At 41.6% G+C, this 27,363-nt stretch overlaps 1 protein-coding gene across 2 annotated transcripts in view; it reads left to right on the top strand.

Moving 5' to 3' along the window:
* Positions 1-27,363, top strand: part of PRKCB (protein kinase C beta) — a 308,214-nt gene that overhangs the window by 195,006 nt on the left and 85,845 nt on the right. For both annotated transcript variants that reach the window (XM_007186310.2, XM_057530083.1), the window contains exons 6-8: positions 17,400-17,556; positions 18,761-18,895; positions 24,679-24,775. In XM_007186310.2, the coding sequence (XP_007186372.2) occupies positions 17,400-17,556; positions 18,761-18,895; positions 24,679-24,775 (389 nt within the window). The remainder of the gene's footprint in view (positions 1-17,399; positions 17,557-18,760; positions 18,896-24,678; positions 24,776-27,363) is intronic.

Below are 27,363 nucleotides of genomic sequence, written 5' to 3'. Positions count from 1 at the left end.
ACCTTCTGAGGTGGTGGAAGGATGCTCTTTTGGGGAGAAATATGTTGATCTCCCCTTGAAGGAACCCAAGACATCTGAAGGTGGCTTTTGCTCGTTCATTATAGAAGGGCAAGCGCTATGTTTAAGACAGACCTGGAAGCTGCTGCCACAGAACATATGAGCACAGTTGTGGATTCAATAAGAGGCACACTCAGAGGGGAAAGGTCTGACCTGCCTCGGTTTTCAGCAGCAGTGTGATGTCACAGTTAAGGGTGCAGTTTTTAGAGCCAGACAGCCTGAGTTCAAATCCCATCTTTACTGTTAACCAGCTATGTGACCTTGAAAAAGACATTTAACTTCCTCAGCTCTCAGTTTCCACATCAGTAAAATGGGGAGAACAGTAATATACACGCCATAAGATTTCCATGCGGATTACATGAGATAGAACATGTACAGCACTTAGTGCTTGGCTCATAGTAAGAGCTCGTTTGCCACTAGCTATTAGGATTTAATCTTGATTTCTATCATATTTTGGAATATATCATTTTTGGCTTCCTAAAAAAGAAAAAAAAAGAGCATGGACTTAAAGTCAGTAGGCAATGGTGAGTCACTGAGGATTTTTTGAGAGTGGGAATGACACAATAAGATCTTTGCTTTAGGAAGATTAATTTGTCTGCAGCTCACAGGCTGACCTGGAAGGAAGAGAGGGTGAAGGGCGGCTGACTCGGCGGTCTGAGCTGTGCTTACAGTATGGCAGCCACTAGTCACACATGGCTACTTACATTTAAATTGATTAAAATTAAGTGAAATGTACTCAATAGCCACATGTGGCTAGTGGCTGCTATGTGGGACAGCAAACACTTCCGTCCTCCCAGGGATTTCTGCTGGATGGTGCTGGTCGAGAGCAGTGGTTCTCACGCCTGAGTTTGCAGCGGAATAACCTAGAGGGCGCATTAGAGTCCAGATTGCTGGGCTCCCTTCCCCTTCCCATCAGTTTCCGACTCGTGGGCTGGGGTGGGGGGTGGGAGAGGCCTGGGAATTTGCATTTCCATCAAGTCCCCAGGAGACGCTGATGCTTCTGGTCTGGGACACCCTCGCTTTCCCACTTGGAGAACCCTCTCTCTGGAACACCGCTTTTCAGTTCCTGGTGTGAGGGAAGAAGGGGAGTTGTTTTGCGCTTGTTGACAGTCGTACGAGTCTTGTTCATATGTCCCAGCTAAGCCTGTTTGGGATTTGGACTCTGTCTCTTCCTGAGACAGGAGACAGGCAGGCGGCGGTGCTCCTGGGGGTCTGTTTCGTGAAGGGAGGTGTATAGGAGCCTTGGCTGAAGGAGGAGAAAGTGGAGCTCACTGGGAGTCTGGAGAACAGAGGGACTGATCAGGTAGTGAAGAGTGATCTCTGCTGCCTCCTGAGCTCTGCCTGCCAGCCTGGAGCTCTGCTTTTGATGTCTGATGGAGAGGACGGTAGAGACAGACGCTTTCACAACTGAACAGCCGAGAACGTGCTGCCTCTGTCCCTGGGTCCTACCCGACAACTTTCTCCCTGAGGCATGAATGACTCAAGTCTAGCTGCACGGTTGCGGTTGCGGGGGGTGGGGTGGTGGGGGAGAGGGCCTTGGGGTATAAATGACAGAATTCAATGAAGTGCGAAGTGGGAGAAGCACATCACTTAAAACCTCAACATATTACCCGCCGCAAGTGTGCCTCAAACTTGTGGTTTGAGCTGCAGAGAGAAACATCGTAGAGCTTGTTCTCAGCCAGAGGACAGCATCTGCTGATGGGCAGGGTCCCCGAAATGTTCACCTGAGTCTGAGCTGAGCTTGGGGTATCAGGCAGAGACATAGGGTGGGGCTGTGATAGACCAGAAGCAAGAAAATTCTCCCCACGCCAGCTGTGTGCCCTTTTCTAGATGGTCATTGGATGTGCATGAGTGTCTGAGGGCAACTAGTACATTCTTCCAGATTATGCTCCGTGCCAGCTGACAAGTAGCTGTGACCCTCCTAAGGTGGCTCTCCCTGCTGTCCCAGCTGCTCTCCAGATCCTCCCCGGACCTCCCCGCAGCCCAGCAACTAAAGTTCACACCTGAGCATCTCGAGGGGCCTTCAAGACCCTGTTCTAATTCTGAGGATGGCATCAGTACTGTTTAGTTGGTACTTGGGTTATGGCATTTGGAAGTATTTTGAATATAGTGTGTGTGTGTGTCTGTGTGTGTGTGTGTGTGTTTACATACAGTGATGAAGAGTGAGGGAAGGTGGGGAGGATTTAGTAGGTGCTACAATGACCTTGAGATATGAATAGTTTGGTAAAATTATAATAAAAAGAAAGTGGGAAGGATGCCTGTTTCCTACAGGCTGGTTAAGACCCATTGCTTTAATCATCCATCCATCCATTTAGGATAAATGGGTCCAGCAGGAAAATTATCCCTCTTTTAGTGCTTCTGTGCCGTTGAAGATGTTTGACAGTACGTAAGGGGGAATATTCCTCTGTTGGGACTTCTCTGAACAGATGTTTTCTTCCCTCATCATCCCCAAATGACAGTAAAAGAAACAGAAAACTTATCTTCAAATGACAGCCCTTTCCTCTGACTGCCTGGGGAACATGGCATGAGAATGTGGCTGTCGGGTTTTAAAAAATCCCTTGGGTCCCATGATTCAGTGATGTGGTTAATGTAGATAGGACTCTTCTATCAAAGCGGGGCGCCCATTGAAGAAACGAGAAAATATGCACTGGTTCTCTAGAGAAGGGAGGTTAAGCCTGCCTTCCTCAGAGCTGGAAGGCTTTTGTCCCGAGCCGCTGGAAATTAAACCCATCACTTAGAGAGCAGATTGTGGGGCTTCTGGCCATTGCTACTTGGGCTGCGCAAAGCCGCCGACGGACAGTTTTGATTGAATGTCGAAATTAAGCTGCCGAGTAGTGACTCTGCAGCTCCAGGGACCCCATGTTAGTATTTATGTCACATCTTTAGAAATAATCACATTGTGAAGCAGCGCCCAAAGCCATGTCAGCAGCCACTGCCGCTCAGGGTTTGGACGCCACCCGCCCGGTGCCTCTGCTGCATTTGCTCAGCACGGGTTGGTGGGGGGTGGGGGGGTGGGCCAGGCACACCGTCAGGGTTCCTGTCCTGAGGATGCAGGCAGAGAAGCTGTAAGCCTCGTCTCTCTTTGTTTTCTCTCAACCTGAGGCATGAGGTGGTCTCCAAAACAAGAAATAAAGCTAGCTTATTGGGTGCCTTACTGACAAACCATCTGTCCTAGGCATAAGGAAAGACCCCCCCAGGGCCGGCCTGAGGGGAACAGATGTTCATGGGGACAGGGTTTATTCTTGTTTTTCCAAGCTGGTCTGAAGAGCGCCTCCTCTATCTACATGAATCCCTGCACACTCTCCCCGCATCGCCAGGGGGACCCGGTGACATCGCCGACACCATTGGGGAGTGCCAGGCACTAAGAGGCTGCGCTTGTGAGATCTCAAAGGGTGACTAACCCAGATCCTCTCCGGGGAGTGGAGTGGTCTCTGGACCTCTAGGGGTTGAGGCTGTATAGAGTCATAGCAGGTGCAGAGCAACCCTGGGAACTGCAAGACCCTGAGTGACCAGGGAAACCTCTGTAGAAAATAGATGACACTAAACTGGGTTCAGTGGATTGTAGAATGCCCAGCTTTCCAAGTTTCTGGCTCTAAGAAGAAACCAGTTACAGAGCATGAAAGTTGCATGGTTTTGGCAGTGATGTACAGACTCTGAGCTTGGGGGAATCAGCTGACTGGATCTTGGGGCATCCAAGTTGTATCCAATTCAAGTTTGTTGAGCGTAATTGTGCACAAGACTGGCCTCCCATTAAGCAAAGATTTTTTTCTCCCAGATTTAGTGTAACTTTTTAATTTTTTTAAAATAAATTTATTTATTTTATTTATTTTTGGCTGCGTTGGGTCTTCGTTGCTGCACACGGGCTTTCTCTAGTTGTGGCGAGCGGGGGCTACTCTTCATTGCAGTGCGTGGGCTTCTCATTGCGGTGGCTTCTCTTGTTTCGGAGCACGGGCTCTAGGCGCGTGGGCTTCAGTAGTTGTGGTGCACGGGTTTAGTTGCTCCACGGCATGTGGGATCTTCCCAGACCAGGGCTTGAACCCGTGTCCCCTGAGTTGGCAGGCAGATTCTTAACCACTGTGCCACCAGGGAAGCCCTAGAGTAACTTTTTTAAATTAAAAAAGTAATTCATGCTCAACTGAGACCATATATTTAACTTCTCCTTCTTCCAAATTCCCACTGAATGACTAAGAGATTAAAAAAGGGAAAAATTTATCAGGGCTGCAAACCAGAGAGTGTCAATCTCTTGCCAGAACCACTGAAGAATTTCTCTAAGATACAGCTGAGACAATACAAGCTAATTTTGTCTTCTCTTTTCTAACATTTAAGCCTCTTAATATTTTTCTTTTATGTAATTGTATTGGTTGGTACTTCCAGAATGATGTTAAATTATAGTGGTGATGGTAGGCATTTTTAATTTGATTGCGGCCTTAAGGGAACTAGAAATGCCTCTAGAGTTTCACCAGTAAGCATGATGAAAGCCTTTGATACATTTATTATACCAAGAAAAACATGTATCTCTTCCTATTTTTCTAAGGGTTAAAAGAAAGAATGATTATTAAATTTTGTCACTTGTCTTTTTTGTCATTTTTTGAGATAATTACATGTTTTTTTCTCCTTTGACCTAGTTTTATAGTGAATAATATTAATAGATTTTCTAAAACTATGAAGGGTTTTGTTTATAGAGCATGTAATCAGACTTGAGGTTTTGAAAGATCCCTTTGATGTAGGGGCGTGGAGGAAGCGCAGAAAGGAGAAAGACTGTAGGCGAGAAACCAGCTAGGAGAGAAAAAAGGAATGCGCAAACAACAGCCATGTGCAAATGCTGTTTACCCATCACTCATTACCTGCCAAGGACAATACCAGGCACTTTACAGGCTTCAGATATAACTTAGTAATCACATAACCCTATGACACAATTATTATTGTTAAGGTGGTAACAGTGTGGATAGTAAGAAGGGCTCAGGTACATAAAATGATAAAGAGGTAGAATGAATAGTACACAGTCAAAGATTTTACCGAGGGGAGGCGACCAAGGTGATTTCCAGATTTCTCACCACAGTTGGGTGAATGGTTAAGCACTCATCAAGGATGGCATTGAAAGAGGGGGAGCACATATGCTTTGTTCTGTATGCTGGTAGGTAGGTGGGGGATGGGGGATAATGACAGGGAGGGAGTATTCTTTTTTTTTTAGGAAAGAATGTTTAAAATACTTCATTTTCATTTCTTCCTTTTCAGTGGTTCACATGAAAGTTTTCTTCTTTTTTAACATCTTTATTGGAGTATAATTGCTTTACAATGGGGTGTTAGTTTCTGCTTTATAACTAAGTGAATCAGCTATACATATATCCCCATATCCCCTCCTTCTTGCATCTCCCTCCCACCCTCCCTATCCCGCCCCTCTAGGTGGTCACAAAACACCGAGCTGATCTCCCTGTGCTATGTGGCTGCTTCCCACTAGCTATCTATTTTACATTTGGTAGTGTATATATGTCTATGCCACTCTCTCACTTCGTCCCAGCTTACCCTTCCCCCTCCCCATATCCTCAAGTCCATTCTCTATGTCTGCGTCTTTATTCCTGTCCTGCCCCTAGGTTCTTCAGAACCATTTTTAATTTTTTTAGATTCCATATATATGTGTTAGCATACGGTATTTGTTTTTCTCTTTCTGACTTACTTCATGAGAGTGAGTATTCTTGGACATGCTTTGGGTTGATATACTTATGGAGTATCCAGTACCAGATATATGGTAGACAGTTGTGTGTTCTGTTATTATAAAAAAAAGCTCAGTAAAGAGCTTTTAGGTAGAAATTAAAATCATGGGAGTAGGGCCCCTGGAAAAATGTGGAAATTAAAAAGCAAACTTCTCTTTAATCTATGGTTCAAAGAGGAAATCTCAAGGAAAATTAGAAAATATTTTGAACCCATGAAAGAAAATGAAAATGCAACACATCAAAATTTGTGGAATCCAGATAAAGGAGTGCTTGAAATGAAATTTATATTGTGGCATTCTACCAGACATTTAAAAAAGAAATGACACTGATTCTTCTAGAAAACAGAAGAGTAGGGAACACTTCCTAACTTATTTTATGAGGCCAGCATTACCCTGATACCAAAGTCAGACAAAAACAGTACAAGAAAACTAAAATTATCCCTTATGACCATAAATACAAAAATCTTCAACAAAATATTAGGAAATCAAATCCAGAAATATGTAAAAAGAATAATACACCCCAAACAAGTAAATTTTATCCTGGGAATGCAAGGCTGGTTCAATAATTAAAAAATCAATTAATGTATTCCACCGTGTTAATAATCTAAAGAAAGAAAAAGCACTTGACAAGATTTAATATCCATTTATGATAAAAGTTCTCAGCATAGTAGAAATAGAAGGAAACTTTCTTGATGTTATAAAGGACATCTAGAGAAAAATCTACAAGGTACTTAATAATGAAAGACAGCATGCTTTCCCCCTAAGCTATGAAACAAGACAAGGATGTCCACCCTCACCCACTCTATTCAGCATCATACTGGAAGATCTTTCTGGTGTAGTAAGAGAATAAAAATAAACAAAAGATTGGAAAAACAGGTTGAGAAATACAGATTGGAAGGGAAAAAACAAACTGCCTCTGTACATAGAAAACGATGGTCTATGTAGAAAATCCAAAAGAATCTACCAAAAAACCTCCAAGAACTAATGAGTTAAATTGCAAGATATAAGGTGAACACACAAAAATCAATTGTATTTTTATATATCAACAGTTAACAATTAGAAACTAAAATGTTTAAAATACCATTTACAATAACTTCAAAACAAATGAAATATTTTGTTATAAATCTAACAAAACATGTCTAGGATCTGTATGCTAAAAATTATAAAACACTGCAAGAAATCAAAGAATACCTAAATATATGAAAAGACATACCATGTTTGAAGACTCAGCATACAGTAAAGTTGTCAATTCTTCAGATTGATCTGTAGACTTAATGAATTTCCAATCAAAATCTCAGCAGGATTTTTTTTATTGATATGGACAAGGTGATTATAAAATTTAATGGAAAGGCCAAAGAACTAGAAGGGCCAAAACAATTTTTAAGGTGAAGAATCAAGTTGGCAGAATCATAGTACTCAATCTTAAGACTTACTATATAAAGCTTCAGTAATCAGGCAGTGTGATTTTGGTAAAGGGATAGATACGTAAATGACTGGAACAGAACAGAGAGTCCAGATATATACCCACACAAATATGGCCCATTGATTTTTTTTAAAGTATAAAAACAAAGAAATGGAAAAACTATCCAGTCTTTCAGCAAGTGATGTTGGAAAGATTGGGCATCCATATGCAAACAAAATGAGCCTCAACTTCTACTTCATACCTTATATAAGAATTAACTCAAAATGGATTATAGATCTGAATGTAAAATATAAAGGTATAAAACTAGAAAACAGGAGAAAATTTTTATGACCTGGAGTTAAACAAAGAATTCTCAAACGGGGCACTAAAAACATGACTCATAAAAGAAAAAAATGATTATTTGGGCCTTATTAAAATTTTAAAAATGTATGCTTTGCAAAAGACACTGTTATAGAATGAAAAGACAAGCTACAAACTGGAAGAAAATATTTGCAAATCACATATCTGACAAAGGACCTGAATCCAGAGTAAAGAACTCTCAGTGGGGCTTCCCTGGTGGAGCAGTGGTTGAGAGTCTGCCTGCTAATGCAGGGGACACGGGTTCGAGCCCTGGCCTGGGAAGATCCCACATGCCACGGAGCAACTAGGCCCGTGAGCCACAATTACTGAGCCTGCGCGTCTGGAGCCTGTGCTCCGCAACAAGAGAGGCCGCGACAGTGAGAGGCCCGCGCACCGCGATGAAGAGCGGCCCCCGCTTGCCGCAACTAGAGAAAGCCCTCGCACAGAAACGAAGACCCAACACAACCATAAATAAATAAATTAAAAAAAAAAAAAAAGAACTCTCAGAGTCATAAGTATGAAAACAACCCCACAAAAAAGATGGTCCAAAGACTCGAACAAACACACCACCAAAGATGATATAAGCATGGCAAATTCATTCGCAAGAAGATATTCAGTATCACTAGAAATTAGGGAAATACAAATTAAAGCCACAATGAAATACCACTATACATGTATTAGAATGGCTAAAATGATAATGATAATAAATACTGTGAATACAGTGTGCTGGCAGGATGCAGAATGAGAGGAACTTTCATTCATGGCTAGTGAGAATGCAGAATGGTACAGTCACTCTGGAAAACCTTTTGACGTATATATATGTATGTATGTATACATACACTTACCATATGACTTAATGATCTGACTCCTAGGAATTTACCCTAGAGAAATGAAACTTTATGTTCACACAAAAACATATGAATAGTTGCACAGCTCTATCATAATCAACAAAAACTAGAGACCACTCAAATGTCCTTGAACAGGTGAATGGATAAACTAACTGTGGTACATCCATACAGTGGAATATTCCTCATCAGTAGAAGGGAATTAACTATTCATACATACAACTTGGCTCACTCTCAAAGGAATTTTGCTGAGTTAGAGAAGCCAATCTCAGAAGGTTTCATACTGTATGATTCCATGGATATACCATTCTTAAAAAGATAAAACTGTAGTAAATGAGAAATAGATCATTGATTGCTAGGGACTGAGAGAGGGGGTAGTTTGTAACTACGAAGCGGCGGCACAAGGGATTTTTTCTGGAATGATAGAATTGTTCTGTATCCTGGTAGTGTGGTGGTTACATGAATCTATACATGTGTTAAAATTCAGAAAACTAGGGCTTCCCTGGTGGCGCAGTGGTTGAGAATCTGCCTGCCAATGCAGGGGACACGGGTTCGAGCCCTGGTCTGGGAAGATCCCACATGCCGCAGAGCAAATGGGCCCGTGAGCCACAACTACTGAGCCTGCGCATCTGGAGCCTGTGCTCCGCAACAAGAGAGGCCACGATAGTGAGAGGCCCGCGCACCGCGATGAAGAGTGGCCCCCACTTGCCGCAACTAGAGAAAGCCCTCGCACAGAAACGAAGATCCAACACAGCCATAAATAAATAAATAAATAAATAAATAAAATTAAAAAAATAAAATAAAATGCGCTTCATTTAAAAAAAAAATTCAGAAAACTATACACCAAAATAAAAAAAGTCAGTATTACTGTATGCTGTATTTAATTTAAAAAATTAAATGCCATAGGCAGAAAATAAACAGATAAAAGATAAGGAGAGGAAAGGAGGGTGGGAGGGAGAGAGGAAGAGAGAGAGAGACTGAGAGCAGGGGAGGACAGAAGGTAAGGCAATAGACTGAGATGAAAGAGGAGCTGGCTCCGGGGAAGGTATAAGCAAGAAGGATCTCATGTTATGATAATAAAAAGTAATGTAAAAAATAAAGTAAATTAAAATGCATAGAAACAGTAAATAGAGGAATGCCAACTGCAGAAAATATAATCAGTAATATGGAAACAAGCTTAAGGAGTACTTCCAGGTGGCAGGGAAAAGGGACAAAGAAATGACTACAATCATGAAAAAAAAAAAAAAAGATGTAGAGGACAAACAGCATTGATCCACAGGTAAATGGAATCAGATGTTCCTGGAGAAAAGACCAGCTAAATGGAAAAACACCTATATTGAGAGTAGAGTTCAAGACAAACAAATAATAAACTGCATAAAAAGAATTTTTAAAGAATGAAACATAAAATCCAAGACCAAAAAATAGTCATGAATCTCAAGTAACACAGGGTCAAAATACATAAAAGCAAAAACTGCTAGAAATGAAAGGAGGAATTTATAGAAATACCATCACAGGAGGGTTTTAAAACATACTTTGTCAGTCTTTGACAGATAAAACAGATAAAAAGAATATGGATATAGATAACTTAAATAATATAATTAAAGTGAATGTCAAGTACCTCTATCTTGAAGCCTGAACCCTTCCATAAGAGAAACACCTTTTTCCCTTGTATGCACAAAATTGGTGATATGTTAGCTTGCAATGCAAACCTTATTAAATTCTTCACAAAATGCCCCAGAAGTGGCTCAGCCCACATTTTCTGATGAAAACATAATAGAACTAGAAATTCATGACACAAACATAATACAGAAGACCTTCAGATGAACGAGATGGAGCGGGAATCAGGTGGGAGCCTTAAAATGATGAGGTCTTGAAATTGCTTCTGTCGAGAATGAGAGGGGGGTTGACTAGGCACACCCAGTAGGGTTGACAGGTGGTGTGGAGGGCCAAGCTGTGGTTGGAGACCCTGAGTGGGTCATGCATCAAGCCCCCACTTTCTCCAGGGGCACTCTCTAAGCCATATATCACTGATGGTCTGACATATGCAGACAGCATGTTGTTGAAAAGACAAAATATTTAAGCCTGTGGCCAGAAGTGATTGGAGGGCTTTCCATATTGGTAGGGTTAGGAAAAAAGTAATAACTCAGGTGCACACTGATGGACCAGAGGAAAGGAAAGAGTTGAGGGATCTGAGGGTTTGATGAGGTTAAAAAAAAAAATTGGTGTAAAGGGAGCAGGGGATTAAAAGGATAAAAGGTTATTGGGGAGTTCAGAGGAAGAGCCATTCCAGGTGAGACTCCAGGTGGCTGGATTGGGATGGAGAGGAAGCCATAATATAAGAAGGAAGGGATCTGTCACATTTGGCTTCAGATCATCTATCATTCTCTGACTACCTCCTCTAGGTTCATTTATATGAAAACCACATTGGAGAGATGCTCTTTTAACCTTGAAATGGATCTTAATAGTTATATAATTTGATCTAAATTCTCTCAAAGGAGAAAGGAAATCAACATTTGTTGAACCTCTGCCATGTGCTTTACACTATACTTCAACACCATTATCCTCTATAATTAGGGGAACCATATAATTTATTGTCCGAACTGGACTCTCTTAAGAGTAAAAGGACAATAGATAGAGACTGAGGCTGTTCTGGGTAAACTGGCATGGATGGCCATCCTATAATTATCACACATCCCTTTGAGTTGTATGTGACTTTATCAGCATTTCGGAGACAGGGGAACTCAGGCTCAGAGAAGTCTTTTTACTAAGGGCACCCAGTTAGTGAGAGTAAAGGCAGAGGCAGGATTCAGACCTGAAGGTGTGTGTGACTCCAGAGTCTAACTATTGCTAATTTGGTTCCTGATTCACCTGCATTAGCTCCCCCATCATCGTTTCACTTGCCTTGGCTTGACAGGCTCTCTTCCAGACACACACTGTGACGGTCCCAGCTGGAAGTCTGTCTCAACAGAAATAAATGGATGTGTGATAACTGTACCATTGCCAGCAGTGACGGGAAGCCAGCTGTTCTAGGAGCCTTTGGCCACGATGTGCTTGGGATGCCTTAGATGCTGCATGTGGGCTGCCCAAAGACCCCAGGTTTGCTTACTTTGTAATCAGATTCCATCAGATGAGGCCAGGGATGGCCAGTTAAGATTACTGGAAGGGGATTCTGATGGATCCATGGCTCCCAAAAGCTGTAGCATCAGAGAACCTTGAGGTTAGAAGAAGTAAAAAGTGAACAGTAATCAAAAGGATGTGGATCTAGGAGTAGAGGGCTGAAGAAGCTTCCAACTTAAGAAGGTGTAGCAGGGCAGTGTGGAGGGATTTGGGGTTAACCAAAGGTCCAGTGAACCAAAGGTCGTCCATCAGGAGGTCACTGGAATGGAAGGAGGGGGGTTGCAGAGCAGGAGAGCTAAAATAGGTGGATAGTTCTGAAATTTTTCACCTGTTTAGTCTCTTTCCTCCAACCCTGCTTTGATCCTGGGATAGGTGCTGGGGGCATCCAACTGATCTTAATGAGGTCATTCTGGGTCTGTGCATTGTTCACCAAGGGCTCAGGGATTCAAACCATGATCTTTGCAGATCTAGTTGCTCTAAAAAGTCTCTGGGGAACAGGGTGCGGGTCTCTGAAGGCCAGAACAATGGATTCTTGGAGGCTGTAGATGCACCACAACTGAATTGTTTCTTAAACCAAGTTTTAATACCACAGTTAATACAAGAATGCATTCTCTTTGTAATAAATTCAGAATATGACAGTTAAGGCTAAAGTCTCTTTTGCCCACAACCCCCAAACCAGATTCCTTTACCTCTTCCACAGATGTAATCGTTATTTCAAGCCAATTTTGGGTTTACCCCTCCAGACTCTTTTCTATATATTTACACTCACATATGACCTTGTAGAAAATTTATTTTATTGTACTTGTCTCTTGAAGATTTGGAGGGCCTTGTTTATTAAAACTTTTTATTTTGACATAATCTCAAAGTTACAGAAAAGTTGCAAGAACAGTACAAGGAATATCTGTATGCTCTTTACCTGATCTACCACTTGTTCATATCTTGCTACATTTGGTTTATCATTCTCTCTATTAAATATTTTTATATGTGTGTATATTTTTTCCGAGCCATCTGAGAATAGGTTGGAGTCGTGGTTCTCATTTGCCCCTAAATACTTCAGTGTGTATTTCCCAAGAACAAGGACATTCTCTTGCATATGTACAGTTATCCAACTCAGGAAATGTAACATTGACCCAATGCTCTTATCTAATTCACAGTCCCGATCCAGAGTTCATCAACTGAACCACTGATGTCCTCAGACCTTTTTCTTAAATAAAGAAGCATTATACTGTAATTGTCTATCTTCATCTTGCTATTTTCTTCAACATGTTAGTGCATGTAGATAGCCCAGTGTTATTGACATCTACATAGTATTTCACAGGGTGAATATGCTCTAGATTATTCACCCCTTCCCCTGTTGATGGGCACTCAGATTATTTCCTACTTTTTGTCATTGCAAACATCCTCAAACATAACTTAATGTTGGTGGGTGTTGCTTTGAATAACTGTTCTGAGGACATGTAGTGAGGACAAATGAGGGCTCGTGATGTTGAAGAAAGTACCTTCAAAAGGAGTTAATAAAGAGAAGCTCCTGGTTCACACAGTGTAGGATAATGGCTATAAAGCAACACAGTTACTCAGACTTTCCAATAGTTGGTTCAAAAAAAAAGACTAGGAAAGTTCTTGGTGAAGAACGATTCTTAGGAAAATAGTTAACAGTAGTGCTGTCTTTTATGGATTCAGCACTGTGTTAGGTAACTTGCACCAGAATGCAGAGGCCTCATTTGCTCTGAAGGCCCTTTGATGGAAACAGCCAGATCTTACCCCCCAGCCAGCTTCACTTCCAAGGCAAGCAATGTTCTCTTGATTGGGACACTTTTCTCCTGTGCACTTAGCAGACTTCCACCAGGGGGGGAAGGTTGCTATTTCTGCTTTGTGTGAAGCATTTTGTACCATCTGGGCTGGCTGAATTTCAACAAAGATAGTAAAGAAACATTTATCAAGAAAAATCAAAGTCAGTCTCGCCAAGTGTGGTCTAGAGAGATTTGCTTTCTTGATACATATGCAGCTCTCTTGCTGCTGGGAAACATGACTGTACTTTGAAAAGCTTCAGGAGGGACAGGCCTTTGGATCTTAGCCTGCAGCTACTGTCAACTGCTCATGATACAGTGGCTTTAGGAGCCAGAGCTCTTGGAGATATGCATGCCAACAGTCCCAGAATCAATTCTGTTCCGTACCTTTCCACAGAAATTTTTGGCCCCTTTGGTAGAGGAGAGACCCAAAAGGACAGAAGTAGAAGAAAGGGTTCTATAAGGGTTGGGGGAAAGATGGAGTCATGCCTCAGTTAGGAATGTTTGGTTCAGGGGAAGTAGATGCCCAGGGAGAGGTCATTCTTAAACCATTAGTTATGAGATTGGCTCAAGAATACAACATACACTTGTCCTTCAAAGAGCACTCTGAAAGAGCTGTGAGGTTGCAAACTTACCATAGAGGGATGTCCTGGTGATTGTCCTGTGGTGTCAGTTCATAAGACAGGGGAGGGAGTGTGGTCTTTGAAGAAAGACGAGCTATTTCCACTTGCATATGTGTTGCCAATCAACCAGACAGACAAGTTTCTCGCACTTCAGAGCGTCTCCAACCATGTTTTTATGCAACTCCCTAGAGTGATAGATGTGTCGTTCCAAGATCCCAGCCTAGAAACTGGCACATGCTGTTTTCCTTGGAAGGCTCAATAAATGAAAGTAACAGTTGGAGATTGTATTCCATGGGGGAAATGCATGGGGATATTAAGAAATTATATCATCTTGGAAAGTTTTACCTAATGTGTGCTCTGTGGTCTAGCAGCATCAGCGTCACCTGGGAACTTGTTAGAGAAACAAATGAGCAGGTGTCACTTCAGACTTACGGAATCAGAATCTATCTGTGGGAGTGGGTCCCAGGAATACGTGTCTCACAAGTCCTCCGGGTGACCCTCATCCACGCTAAGGGTTGAGAAGCATTCCTCTAGAAGGGTTCAAACGGAAGAGTCGGATGCATTATTCTCAAGAAGGAAAACCACAAGTGGTTCTGTTTAATATCAGTCTGTTTGGAAATGGTTAAGTCTTCATAATAAAAAATAGACAAATGTGGTAAAAGGGGCACTGAATATGAATTTTAATAACAATGAAATAGCAATAATATAGCTAGCATTTATTGACTATTCCCTAGGTGCCAGTTTCTGTGCTAAACGTGTATATTCCTTGTCTGACTGTACTCTTATAATAACCCAATGAGGTATGTATTATCTCCATTTCACTGATCAAGAATTTGAGGTTTAAAAATGTGAAATACCTGCTAGGCAAGATGCAGACCCTGGCATGTTATAGCCCTGTATCCACTACACTATGTGACCTGGCTACTGTCTCATTAGAAATCAACTATACTTTGAATAAATCTGGTTTTATATATTCCTTGGGGACAGGATCAACATCTTATGTTGGCCCCCCTGTCACCAGTACCTAGCAGAATGCCTAACACATTAGGGACCTGCTTATGGAGCTTAACCAAATCAAAGAGGAAAAATTCTTGCTTTTGGTGCAAAAATGAGATACAGCTTGCAAGCTGAGATGGAACATGAATTCAACCTGTGGATAAATGGAAGAAAGGGCCATGTACTAGAGTGCAGAACAGTGTCAATGCAGAGTAAGTTACAGCTTGCGTCCCGGGGTCCCTTGTCACTCCTCAGACAGTCCACCCAGCCCTTTCCTCATTTCATTTATTCAGTCTCAACCCTTTACTAGCTATATGATCTTAGGCAAGTCAGCCTCCCCTGACTCCCATCCCTAGCAGTGGTTAGCTGCTTGCATGTAGGAAAATAAAGGGAAAATATTTGAATTTAACTAAGGCTGTGTTTGTCAGATAAAATGGAAAGAAAGAGGAGTAAGGGAGTTGACAGTAATTGCAGGGAGTGATTATAATGCACCCAAAACTCTAAACTGTGGGTGAATGGAGTAAAGGCAAGAGGGAATGGGGAGAAAGAGAAAATATATTGTGCTCAATAGACTTGATTGGTGATGAAAGGCCTGTAGCAGTGGGGTACTAGCGTTAATGAACTGGAAAATGGGAAGTGGCATAAGATTGTGGGGTACATGAAACTGAATTTAAGAAAGTAGTGTAATTGCTGGATGATAAGCACCAGGGAGGAGGTGATGGGGGTGGAAGCAAAGGTTGCAGGGCATGGGGGATGCTTTACCCCTACATTTCTGTTTCTGTTATCTTATTACACTTATGAAATACTTAGAAAAGATGTTGAATGATGGCTGTGGTAATGGGTATCTTTGTCTTATTCCTGACTTTAATGGGATTGCATTTATCGTTAACTTTGGTGTCTATTATTGCAGATATCCTTTATCCTGTGAAGAAAATTTCCTGTTATTTCTAGCTAATTGCAATGAACCTATGGTTTTCTCCTTTGACCTATAAATATGATGAATATTTTAATAATAGATTTCTAAGGTTGAACCATCTTTGCATTCCTGGTAGGAGTCATTATTTATTAGCCTTCTAGCAGATAGGTTTTTTTTAAAATTAATTAATTAATTTTTATTTATTTATTTTTCGCTGTGTTGGGTCTTCGTTTCTGTGCGAGGGCTTTCTCCAGCTGCGGCAAGCGGGGGCCACTCTTCGTCGTGGTGCGCGGGCCTGTCACTATCGTGGCCTCTCTTGTTGCGGAGCACAGGCTCCAGACACACAGGCTCAGTAGTTGTGGCTCATGGGCCCAGTTGCTCCGTGGCATGTGGGATCTTCCCAGACCAGGGCTCGAACCCGTGTCCCCTGCATTAGCAGGCAGACTCTCAACCACTGCGCCACCAGGGAAGCCCCTAGCAGATAGTTTGATTGAGTCTGCTAATACATTACTTCCCTTGGCTGTCTACATTGCTGGTTTTGATCTGACTCCTAATTAACTTCTTCCCATTTCTCCAGGTTGATGTCTTATTCTACCTTATCTTCCCTATTCCCAGTTGCATCTGCACTGCCGACCTCTGCTTCCTTTCCCCTCTCTAAGCCTCCTTTACCCAGGGTGTTCTTGGTTGAGGGTGGAGCCTAATGGTAAAGCTGCTCTTTTTCTCTCTATGGGCTGTCTGGGTACTGGTTATGGGTGCTACATGGAAAATAGTTGCACTTCGGTTTAGAGGGCAACTCTTTGTCTTTTAGCTTTTTCTTTTTGAATTCAGGTAAAATGCACATAACATAAAATTAACCATTAACCATTTTAAAGTGTACAATTCAGTGGCATTTAGTACATTAACAATGTTGTGCAACCATCATTTCTATCTAGTTCCAAGGAATTTTGTCACCTGTAAAGGAAACCCCATAAACATTAGGTAGTAACTCCCCATTCCACCTACCACCAGCTCCTGGCAGCCACTAGTCTGCTGTCTCTTTGGATTTACCTGTTCTGGATGTTTTATATAAATGGAATCATAGAATATGTGACCTTTTGTGTCAGAGTATACACATGTTCATAGCAGCACTACTCACAATAGCCAAAAGGTGGGAATGGCCCAAATACTGATCAACTGTTGAATGGATAAACAAAAAATTTGATATATCCATACAAGCAGATATTATTCAGTCATAAATGAAGTACAATGTGTATGAACCTTGAAAGCATTATGCTAGATGGAAGAAGCCAATCTTTCTTGTAGACTTTTTGGAAAATAAGATTAGAGAACTTACAGTTAATCTAAGGGGCAGAGTGGGGAGAGCAGTATGAAAGTCAGAAATCAATTTTAAACCAATATAGAGCAGAGTCTACATCTTTTCAGTTTATCTCACTTTGTACGCTTCTTAGCTGTTGATGTTAATAAATGAAAATTCCCATTAAGTAAGTGTGATGCCAATGATCTTTTCACAGGTTCTACAACCATCAGTAGCTGGTGCTTAAATATTCTGGGGCTATTAATGCTAAAACTGCTTTTTCTGTTTTTAGTAAGAGATGCTAAAAACCTTGTACCTATGGACCCTAATGGCTTGTCAGATCCTTACGTGAAACTGAAACTGATTCCTGATCCCAAGAGTGAGAGCAAGCAGAAGACCAAAACCATCAAGTGCTCCCTCAACCCTGAGTGGAACGAGACATTTAGATTGTAAGTTAAAATCATTGCAGCCCAGCCTGCGTGGTGCAGGTTGGGTTGTGGGCCACCTGAGGTTGGGGAGGTCCTCTCCCAGCTTCTCTTTCCTTTGCTCCTTCCCTGCCTCCCTCCTTCCTTCCTTCCTTCCTTTCCTTCCTCCCTCCATCTGCATTTTTGCATTGCAAGCCAAGTAAAAATTGGAATTTTTTTTTTTATACAGTGCTGAGAATGTCTCTGGTGTGGGAGAGTGGGTGGGATGGAAAATAGTGTGATGTGTTGCTAGGTGAAGGCAAATTGTGGGAGAAGCTCTGGGTCTTGGCAAACATGGGACATAACCCGTAGGGTGTGGGGATGACTTCTCTAGGGCTGGGTGCGTGGATAATGCTGGGCCTGTAGCTTGCCGGGAGCTCTCTGCCAGCTGCCAAGGAGGATTTTCCCTGGCTAGTGCTCCAAGAATGTGGGTTCACTTCTCGATGCATCTGGGCCAACAAATATGACATATATCAGCCGATATTGATTGAGCATATACTATGTATAACGAGCACTGTATTAAGTGACCTAGCTTCGTTGGTCATTTCATCCCCATTTTACCAACGGGGCTTAAAGAGATTAAAGCACAGGCCAATGTCCCACAACAAATACAGGGTGGAGCAGGATTCAGCGACAGACAGTCTGACTTCAAGGCCCATGGGCCAAAAGCATGATTCCTTGTGGTGCCTCGTTCCTTCTTTCCCCTCTCAGGGCGAAACTGGGGGCCTATCTCAGCCTCAGTTAAGGACATGCCCTAGAACAATTTCCCCTAGACTGGTACCATCAAGCCTCTTTCCTTCATACATTTCCTCAGCCTCATCCTCAACCCGTGTGAGTGTGTGCAAACACTCACACAATTATATGATTGACATCTATAGTTCTTAGAGTGACTGTGTCAATAGGATTTCCTGAACATCATGGATCCTATTAGGACATAAGGCAGCAGAAGTAGTTAGAACTGTCCCCGTCAGAGCTGGCCTAGGTCCTCTGCCTGTTTAAACCACAGGCTGTAAAACAGGAAAAGCTCTACCTCCCTGGGGAGCTTGCCTGGGATGGAAACTGAATATGTTTCTTACAACAGCCTGTAATCCTTAAAAATTCCTACCTTCAGGCTTTGTCCTCTTGTACATTTCATCTGCTTGAGAAATCACCATAACCTCCACTGACTTCTATTTTTTTCTCTTTGCAGCCAGCTGAAAGAGTCGGACAAAGACAGAAGACTGTCTGTAGAGATTTGGGATTGGGATCTGACCAGTAGGAATGACTTCATGGGATCTTTGTCATTTGGGATTTCTGAACTGCAGAAAGCTGGTGTTGATGGCTGGTAAGGGAAATTTCTCTTTGAAAGCAACAGTACAGCTTGGTCCATCAAAATGTGGGAGCAAGTATGTTTCCCTTTTTCTCCTAAACGTGAAAGACTAAAGCAGAATCACAAAGTGAAAGCTGGTAGATTGGCTCTGCCTCATAGATAGTTTTATTTAGTCCTCATGCAAAAAAAAAAAAAAAAAAGAAAAAAGAAAAAAAGACAAAAAAAAAGAATTAGTTGCCAATATTTTCAAAATCAGGAAATTTCCCATAAAAATCTGGACCTAGAGGGCAAAAATGAGGACAGTTGAATAGTTAATACCCCCTTTAGACAGGATGTGGATTTTCTATTTGCCACAGTCCTCACCAGTCCCTATTGTTTTACATCTGCCCCACTTTACACAATTATATGGCTTGACAGGCCCCATGGGCACTAAAAGAGCTCTCACACTTTATCCAGAAGATATGTGTAATCCACTGTCAGATTTTGACTCCTTAAGAATATGCTTCTTCATTGGGACTGCTTACCAAGCCTGGTCACAAAAGTGCTGGAAGGTTGCTGTCTTAGTCAGCTGCAAAAGCTCCTTTGTTCTGACATTTTTGCTTTATTCCCTTCTAATGGCAAAAAATCCTTCCCCAATATTCCCATCAAAGAGGCTGGATGAGTCCTCTTTGGCAACTGTTTCTTTCCCAGTTATCTGAGTAAAGGAGTCAGAAGAGATGGCCCACCTTGGCACTAGAACTTTGGGAGAAGTAGTAATTAGGGGTGCTCCTATCTCTTGAAGAGAAATTGTCTCATTTTGAATGGTCCCTGCTCAGGGCTTTTTCAGTTACAAGTGAAAGACAATCAAAATCAAACTGGTTTAGCAAGAAAGAGAATGGATCCCTGGGCCCTCACATCCTTTCCATTGTCCTCTTTACAACTTCCTTGTCTCTCCTCCGCATTTATTGTAGGCTTTTATTCAAATATATATTGAGTGTCCACTCCGTTCTAGTCACTAGAGATACAAAATAGTAGAAAATAGTGTTTGATGCTGATGAATGCTATAGAGAAAAGTAAGCAAGAAACAGGGGTAGGGACTGCCGGGGGACGGTGACATTCTGGTTTAATAGCGTGCTCAGGAAGGGACTCTCTGAAGAGGTGACATACAGCCAAGACCTGATGGGGGTGAAGGAATGGACCATGTGGAGATTTAGGGAGAAACTGTCCCGCACAGAGAGAATTAACCTGTCCACGTTGGTTGCAGAATTGTAGGGACCTCTTGCCTAGTCAATCCTTGTCCATGCTTCCATGTTCAGTCTTTCCAAGTCCTCTGGCTTCGTGTAACAAGTGACATGCTGTTGGATTTAAAAAAAAGAAAAGAAAAGAAAAAAGAAAACGTCATTCTGAAAGTGTTTTTCTCTTTTCTGTAGGGAAGTGTTTTAACATGTTTGGTCTTAATTTCTCCATTTTTATCATGGTGTTTCTGTTTCTAAAGGTTTTATTTTTTTCCTTTGCTATTTCATTCTTTTCTTTTATTTCTGCAGCTGAACAGATTATCCTAAATCATTGTTACCTTAAAGTCATATTTCTTTAAGCTTTCTTTTGTTATTACTCATAGTCATGTTTCGGTCTTATCACACACAAAAAATAACTAAAGCTTTGGAATCAGACTTCGTGGGTTAGAATTTCTGTCCTACCACTTCCTAGCTGTGTACCCCTGGGCAAGTTACTTTGCCTTTCTGTGCCTTCTTTCCTCATTTGGAGATAATAGTGGTAATTAAGTCATAGGATTGTTGTGACATTATATTAGTTAATATAAGTGAAGTGCCCAGTGTCTGGTAAATAGTAAGCACTCAGTAAGTGTTAGTCATTATTATTAATTGAATAATTATTAGAAAAATATAAATAAGCAAACAAAATATTATCGGAATCCCATTGCCCAGAGATAATCACTATTGACCATTTTTAGAGTTTTTTTTCTGTGCGTTTGTATGAAACAAAAATGAAAACTTACTGTCCATACTGTTTGGCAGTGTGCATTTTTCACCTAACAATGCATTATGAACCCTTTTCCCTATCATTCAGTAATCTTAGGCAACATCATTTTTAGTAGCTTCATATAGTCCATTCTTATAGATCAGCCTCAATTTACATAATCATATTCTTATTATAAGATATGCAATGCTTACCTATATAAATAATTCTACAGTAAACATACTTATAGTGAAAACTTTGTGCATGGCTTTAATTATTTCCTAATAAATTCCTAAGCCTGGAATCAATGGCTTTGAGACCATATGCATTATTCAAGTATTTGCCATAATGTTCTGTAATTTTTTTCAGTCAATTTACATTCTCACCAATGCTGTGTGAGACTTTTCATTTCACCTACGCTTGTCAACATCTGGTATTATAAATTTCAAAGATGATGCAAAGGCTATACATATTTTGTTACTAATTATACATATTTACATAATATACATACATAACATGATACACGTTTTTATATATACTTTTCTTATTTTATAATATAAATATTTTTTATTATTATACATACATTTGTTACTAATTATGTTGAATGTTTTCACTTATATATTGCCTTTTTTTGTATTTATAAGTGACTATTTCCGGTGTTTTGCCTATCATTTTCTTATTAATTTAGAAGAACTTTTTATGTAAGATGGATAATACTATGTCGTTGCTGAAATATATGTTGCAATATTCCCCTCTTTGATGTTGTAGGTTAATTTTGGTAATATGCATTTTTTCTTAGTGGTATATAAAGCATTCCATTCAACTCTAATTAATATAATAAATATCAAGCCAACTGCCAGAAAAAGTTCTCTAGTTTGTCCACTGATTCACTAGTTGTTTTCTGAATTATCCATCCTAGTGTTTACTGTCTCCTATGGATTTTAAAATTTACTGATTATATTTTTCTTCTGAAAGTAGTCTTTCCTAAGCTCAGATTGTTGCCACTTCATAGATGCATCAACCTCTTGGATCTCATTGAAAATATGAGTTAGATATTTTCTGGAATTTTCTCTCTTTTGGCACCAGTTCTATTTCACGGGAATCCGATTCCTCGTTGTTTCTCTTTATTTTTTTTATTTTTTATTTTTTAAAAATTTATTTTATTTATTTATTTTTGGCTGTGTTGGGTCTCTGTTGCTGTGCGTGGGCTTTCTCTAGTTGCGGCGGGAGGGGGCCACTCTTCATTGCAGTGTGCGGGCCTCCCATTGCGATGGCTTCTCTTGTTGCAGAGCACGGGCTCCAGGCACACGGGCTTCAGCAGTTGTGGCTTGTAGGCTCAGTAGTTGTGGTGCATGGGCTCAGTTGCTCTGCAGCATGTGGGATCTTCCCAGACCAGGGCTCAAACCCGTGTCCCCTGCATCGGCAGGCAGATTCCCAACCACTACACCACCAGGGAAGCCCGTTTCTCTTTATTTTAATGCGTTTTCCGCATGCCCTCCTTATGGAAGGGTGAACACAGAAATGTTGAGTGTCCCTGTTCTAATCTTTCACATCCAGATGAAGGGAGAAAGGAGCCTTTTGTATTTTTTGGAGTTCTTCTTTGTTGGATCGAGGGTCCTGGTCCTGTAGATATTTGGGAGAGGGCTACGGCTGGAGTCAGCTGCACGGCAGGCAGCCCTAGTGCCCCATGGAGGGGCATCTTCCCCCTGTTGGTTTTGTGCATCTCAAAGTCGGAAGGGGTTCCTGCTCTTCTTTTCTAATGGGCACAATTGTCCATATTTGGAGGCCGTAGTGACAGCGTACTGGCCACAGCAAACGTGAGGTGGTGGTGCCGTGCTCTAACCAATGCCCCGGGGGCTGACGTGTCCTGTACTTGCTGAATATGGATCGGAACTTTTGACCCTCATCCAGTCCCTGCTGGTCTGTTCCAGGGTTGTTAGTGGGGTCCTGTTGAGGTTCCCATTGGCTGATCACAGCTGGTCAATCCCCTTTGATGTGTATTTTCCAAAGTATGGGACCCCAAATGGCTTAGGTAGTACATGGTGGGGCATCAGCCATATTGAATTGTACCCTGACAAAGCTATTCTTTTTTTTTTTTTTAATTTAGTTTATTTATTTATTTATTTATTGCCCGCACCATGCAGCATGTGGGATCTTAGTTCCCCAAGGGATCGAACCCGTGTCTCCTGCATTGGGAACGTGGAGTCTTAACCACCGGACCGCCAGGGAAGTCCCCAGACTATTCTTTTGTTGGTGTTGCTTCAGTTCTTGAGTTTACTGCAGAGAAAGTCTCAGAGGGCGCTGGTGTATCCTTAATACTCTTTAACCCTTGCTGCTTGCTGATCTCCCATTTTAATAAAAGGGGCAGGCATTAGTCTCAGAGCCTTTGGTAAGCAACACCATCTACTTGGCTTTGAGTAACTTTGATTTACGTATGTTTCACTTTTTACAGATACATACTTTCTGCTTGTAACAAGTGTTGTTGGCTTTCTTTACAAGGAAGAGATATAAAGTGTCTTTTTAAAGTGAATTTATTATTTGAAAAGCTGATTTAATGAAAAGCATTGTCAAAAATAACATCCAGATTTAGCAAAATCCACGAAGGTGGAGGAATTTTGCCAAACACTGCTCCATGCTCTCTTACTAATACTTTAATTTGCAGAACTTCCTGAAAGTCCCTGCTGTGTGTATAGCACCCTTCTTGATTTCCAGCAAAGATACAGATGTTCTCTTATTTTTGTATTTATTTTGGTAATTTCTTTGGCAGTTTGGAAGATGAGCACTGAATATTAAATGTGGAGGTGTCCAGGCTCAAACTGTCATCTCTGCTTTGAGTCACCTATCTCTCTATTTTTAGAAGCTGCCTAGGAAGATTTGTGAATGGAGAAAAAAATTGTGATGAAAATTGTAAATTCTGGTTAGAAAGTCTCTAGGAGTGAGGAGTTTTGGGTTCTTTTTCCCCCTGCTGACTCCAATGCCTTTGGAATGTCCCTTTTGCTTCCTCACACTCAACTCAGTCTGACTAGATGGAAACATCTTTGCGGTCTAGAAACAAACTGAAACCATCTTGTTTATGATAGTGATATTAATATCAGTAACAATGATGATGATGCCTTTTATTGAACACTTGCTAAATGCCAGGCACCAGGCTTATCATTTTACATGCATCATCATGTCTCAGCTTCACAGTCATCCTATGAAAAAGACTTTTATTCCTATTTATTGATGAGAAAAATCGAGGCTCAGAGGGCCTACCTAGCTTATTCAATTATCCAAAGAGGCAAGGGAAGAGGTGAGATTTGGACCCAGGCATAGTTTGACTCCAGGGCTTGTGTACTTTCTCAGGAGCTTGACTACCGAGCACTTTGGGAAGGTTTCTGCATAGAAAAACGGCGTCAGTGAGACAAGTCCAGAGTCATCCAAGTGCTGGGATGGCCGGGTGGCAGCATGTTACAGTGAAAGGGGATAGAAATGCTGGGACAGCGTGATAGGAATACGTTGACAGTGGGAGATCCTCAACATTCTTTCAGAATCAGAAAGCACATAATGGACCAAAAAAGTAGCTAGAAACATTGAATGATATAATCAAGAAAATTGTGTGTGTCTGTGTGTGTTTAGAGAGACAAGACAGAGAACTTTACATCCTATAAACCCATTTTTTTCTGATGTGTTTCTGATGGTTATAAAAATATATAGTGTTCCTGGCTACACACATACCCCAAGACAAAAAACCCTCAACACATGTTTTTAAAGCAGAGCTTTCTATAGACTTCCCTCCCTTATCCTAATCAACAAAATGATATTAAGTAGAGTCATGGAATGTGTCTTTCCTTTGCTCCCTTTAGGTTTAAGTTACTGAGCCAGGAGGAAGGCGAGTACTTCAACGTACCTGTGCCACCGGAAGGCAGTGAGGGCAACGAGGAACTGCGGCAGAAATTTGAGGTGAGATGTCTTTCTTTCGGCATCAGTGGGAACCGGTTGAGTCTGCCTCTGTACTGTTTTTCTTGTTCATGGTGTGGTTTCTACCAAGCCCTTTCCTGACCCTGTGCCTTTGCGATGTTGCTCTGCTTTCCAGAAAACTCCTGTTTATCCTTCAAGACCCCAGTTAAGTGTCCCCTGCCTTGTAAAGTCATTCTGCCTCCCTGTCCTCATTCAGATTTAGACTTTTCCTTGAGAGTGTTCATTCACTACCCAGGTCATTTTGCTGGTGGCTTGGACAGGGATGTTAGTAATGGTGAATGAAAGCAGTGGACAGGGTAGAGATATTTCGGAAGCTCAGTCAGGTAGGCTTGCTGAGGGATAGAATCTGGATTTGGATCTGTCGGCAGGCTGGTGCCGTATTAACAGGTGGAATTGATAGTGCTGGTGACTCCGTGAAATACCCACGGATGCATCTTTCGAAGATTAAGAGCCCTTGGCTCTGACCTTGGGCCATAGCGCTGGTCTGCTTCTACCCCAGATAAGCCCCTTCCCTTCTGTGTAGCCAAATAAACTCCATATATGAGACTAGCAGGTATGTAGGACACATCCCAGTTTTACAAAGAAAACGTTTTGGGGAAAATGGGTTTGAGTCCCTTCATTATATGTGTATTGAGTGATTTTAAAGTAGTTTCATAAGGGAAAACACGTTATTTTGTTCACAGAAACTTAATATACTGAGTCTGATGGGAAATAAATTCTAGATAAGCAATGACGGCCTACTAACTCTGAAAAATGTATAAAATAGCTAAAATGAAATAGGTTACTGTCATTGTTATTCATCAAGTAATCACATAAGCAAATAGAAGCAGAATATGACCAGGTAAAGTTCTGTGAAAGAGAGGTCCATGGTGCTTTGAGAAGATATAAGAGGGAAATGTAACCTTGTCTGAGAGGACAGGGAAGGAGTCATTGAGGAAACAATAGGGAAGTTAACCAAGTAAAGAGGGGAAAAGAGCATTCCATTCAGAGAGGTGAACAGGTGCAAAGGCCCTTTGGTGGGGAGTTATATAGCAACTCTGTGACACTGAAAGAAGGCCAGTGTGGGTAGAGAAGAGAGAGCAAAGGGTGAGTTCATGGTGTGGCTGGGAGGTGGGTGGGGTCAGAGTGGAAGGACTGTGCTGACTTTAGCAAGGGTTTTGGCATTTATTCCAAGAACCATCTTAGTGTCCCCTCAACTTGGTAGGACTCATACTTGTGTACTGACCCTTGTCTTGAGCCTATGCCCTCCGTAAAACCTGGTGACGGTTCTGACCCAGTGGGACTTCCCTTCATGGAAACAAGTGGAATAAACATGTTGACCTTGGACTTGACAGTCATTCTCCAGTGAACTTGATCAGTGAGGTTCATCCTTATAGAGCAGCTCGCTCAAGCCCAAATGAGCTGATGAAAGGACTTTCCCTCCCAGGAGAGTCGAGAACTGGACCGTGATAACATTTTAGGACAGGAGGGCAGGCCTTCCAGAGAACCCTTTTCTTCTCCTTCCTTCAGCTTTCTGATGGAGTGGGGTCCGTTTGCTGCTGAGTTAAAAATGTCCTCTTGTGGGTGAAAAAAACAAGACCAGTGTTTTCTTGTATAAAATGAAGTCTCAGTTTTACAAAATGATTTCTTCTGTCTTAGGGCAGCCAGGGTGACATTTCAGAACACCCAGGAAAACATTTCCTACATGAACAGAGCATTTGTCTGGGCCAGTTATTGGCTTGAAGGAAAGGACTGTTTTATCTGCGTGCAACAAAATGTGTCCTTTATTTCCCGCAAGAGCCTGCAAACGCTTGTTTATGCCTGAGTGGTAATTGCTCCACACCATAGTTTGTTGATTAAAAAAATGTTTCCAAGAGACCGAAAATTGTTCTCAGACACATAGAGGAATTTCAGTTGACCTTGGACGTGAGAAATGTAATCCCTGTGCAATAACCAATTAGCACCCAGAATGACTCAGAAATTACTTTCAAGCCTCTTATCTGGAGAAATTCTGAGTGACGGTAAAATCGAGCTGCAGAAATTGGGGTAATAGAATTTCACAGTAGGGTGAGCTTGGTGAAGTTACCACATGTGGTATGCTTCAGAACATTGGAGGAGGCTCTGTTTGGGGACTTTTGTCTGGCTGTGGCCTTGCCGATGGGCCAGGGAAGGGAAGACTCCATTTTGCATGGTTCAGAATGGGTCTTCTGACAGGCTTAGAATTTTTAAATTTAATAAAATGCTTACTATGTGCCATTTATTGTTTTAAGTGCTTTAGAAATATTAAGTCATTTAATTCAGTCCTTACAACCACCGTGACTGGTCGGTACCTTTATCATCCCCCTTTATCTTTTACAGATGAGGAAACTGAGGCCCAGAGAGGTTAAGCAACTTTCTAATATCCCTCAGCTGGTCATTGTCTAACTTTGAGTTTCCCCAGAAACAGACTATAAGGATTCAAGTGCAGGTGGTTTCTTCGGGAGGTGACCCCAAGAAGCATCTAGAGTAGTGGGAAAGTGAGGCAGGGAAAGGAAGGAAGCTGGAAAAGTATGTATTATCAGCAAGTTACCACTGTGGGCAGCTGGGGTTTA

Source organism: Balaenoptera acutorostrata, chromosome 15 (genome assembly GCF_949987535.1).
Source record: "Balaenoptera acutorostrata chromosome 15, mBalAcu1.1, whole genome shotgun sequence".
Lineage (NCBI taxonomy): Eukaryota > Metazoa > Chordata > Mammalia > Artiodactyla > Balaenopteridae > Balaenoptera > Balaenoptera acutorostrata.
Note: the sequence above shows the minus strand (reverse complement) of the source record. Positions and strands in the feature narration are given on the sequence as shown.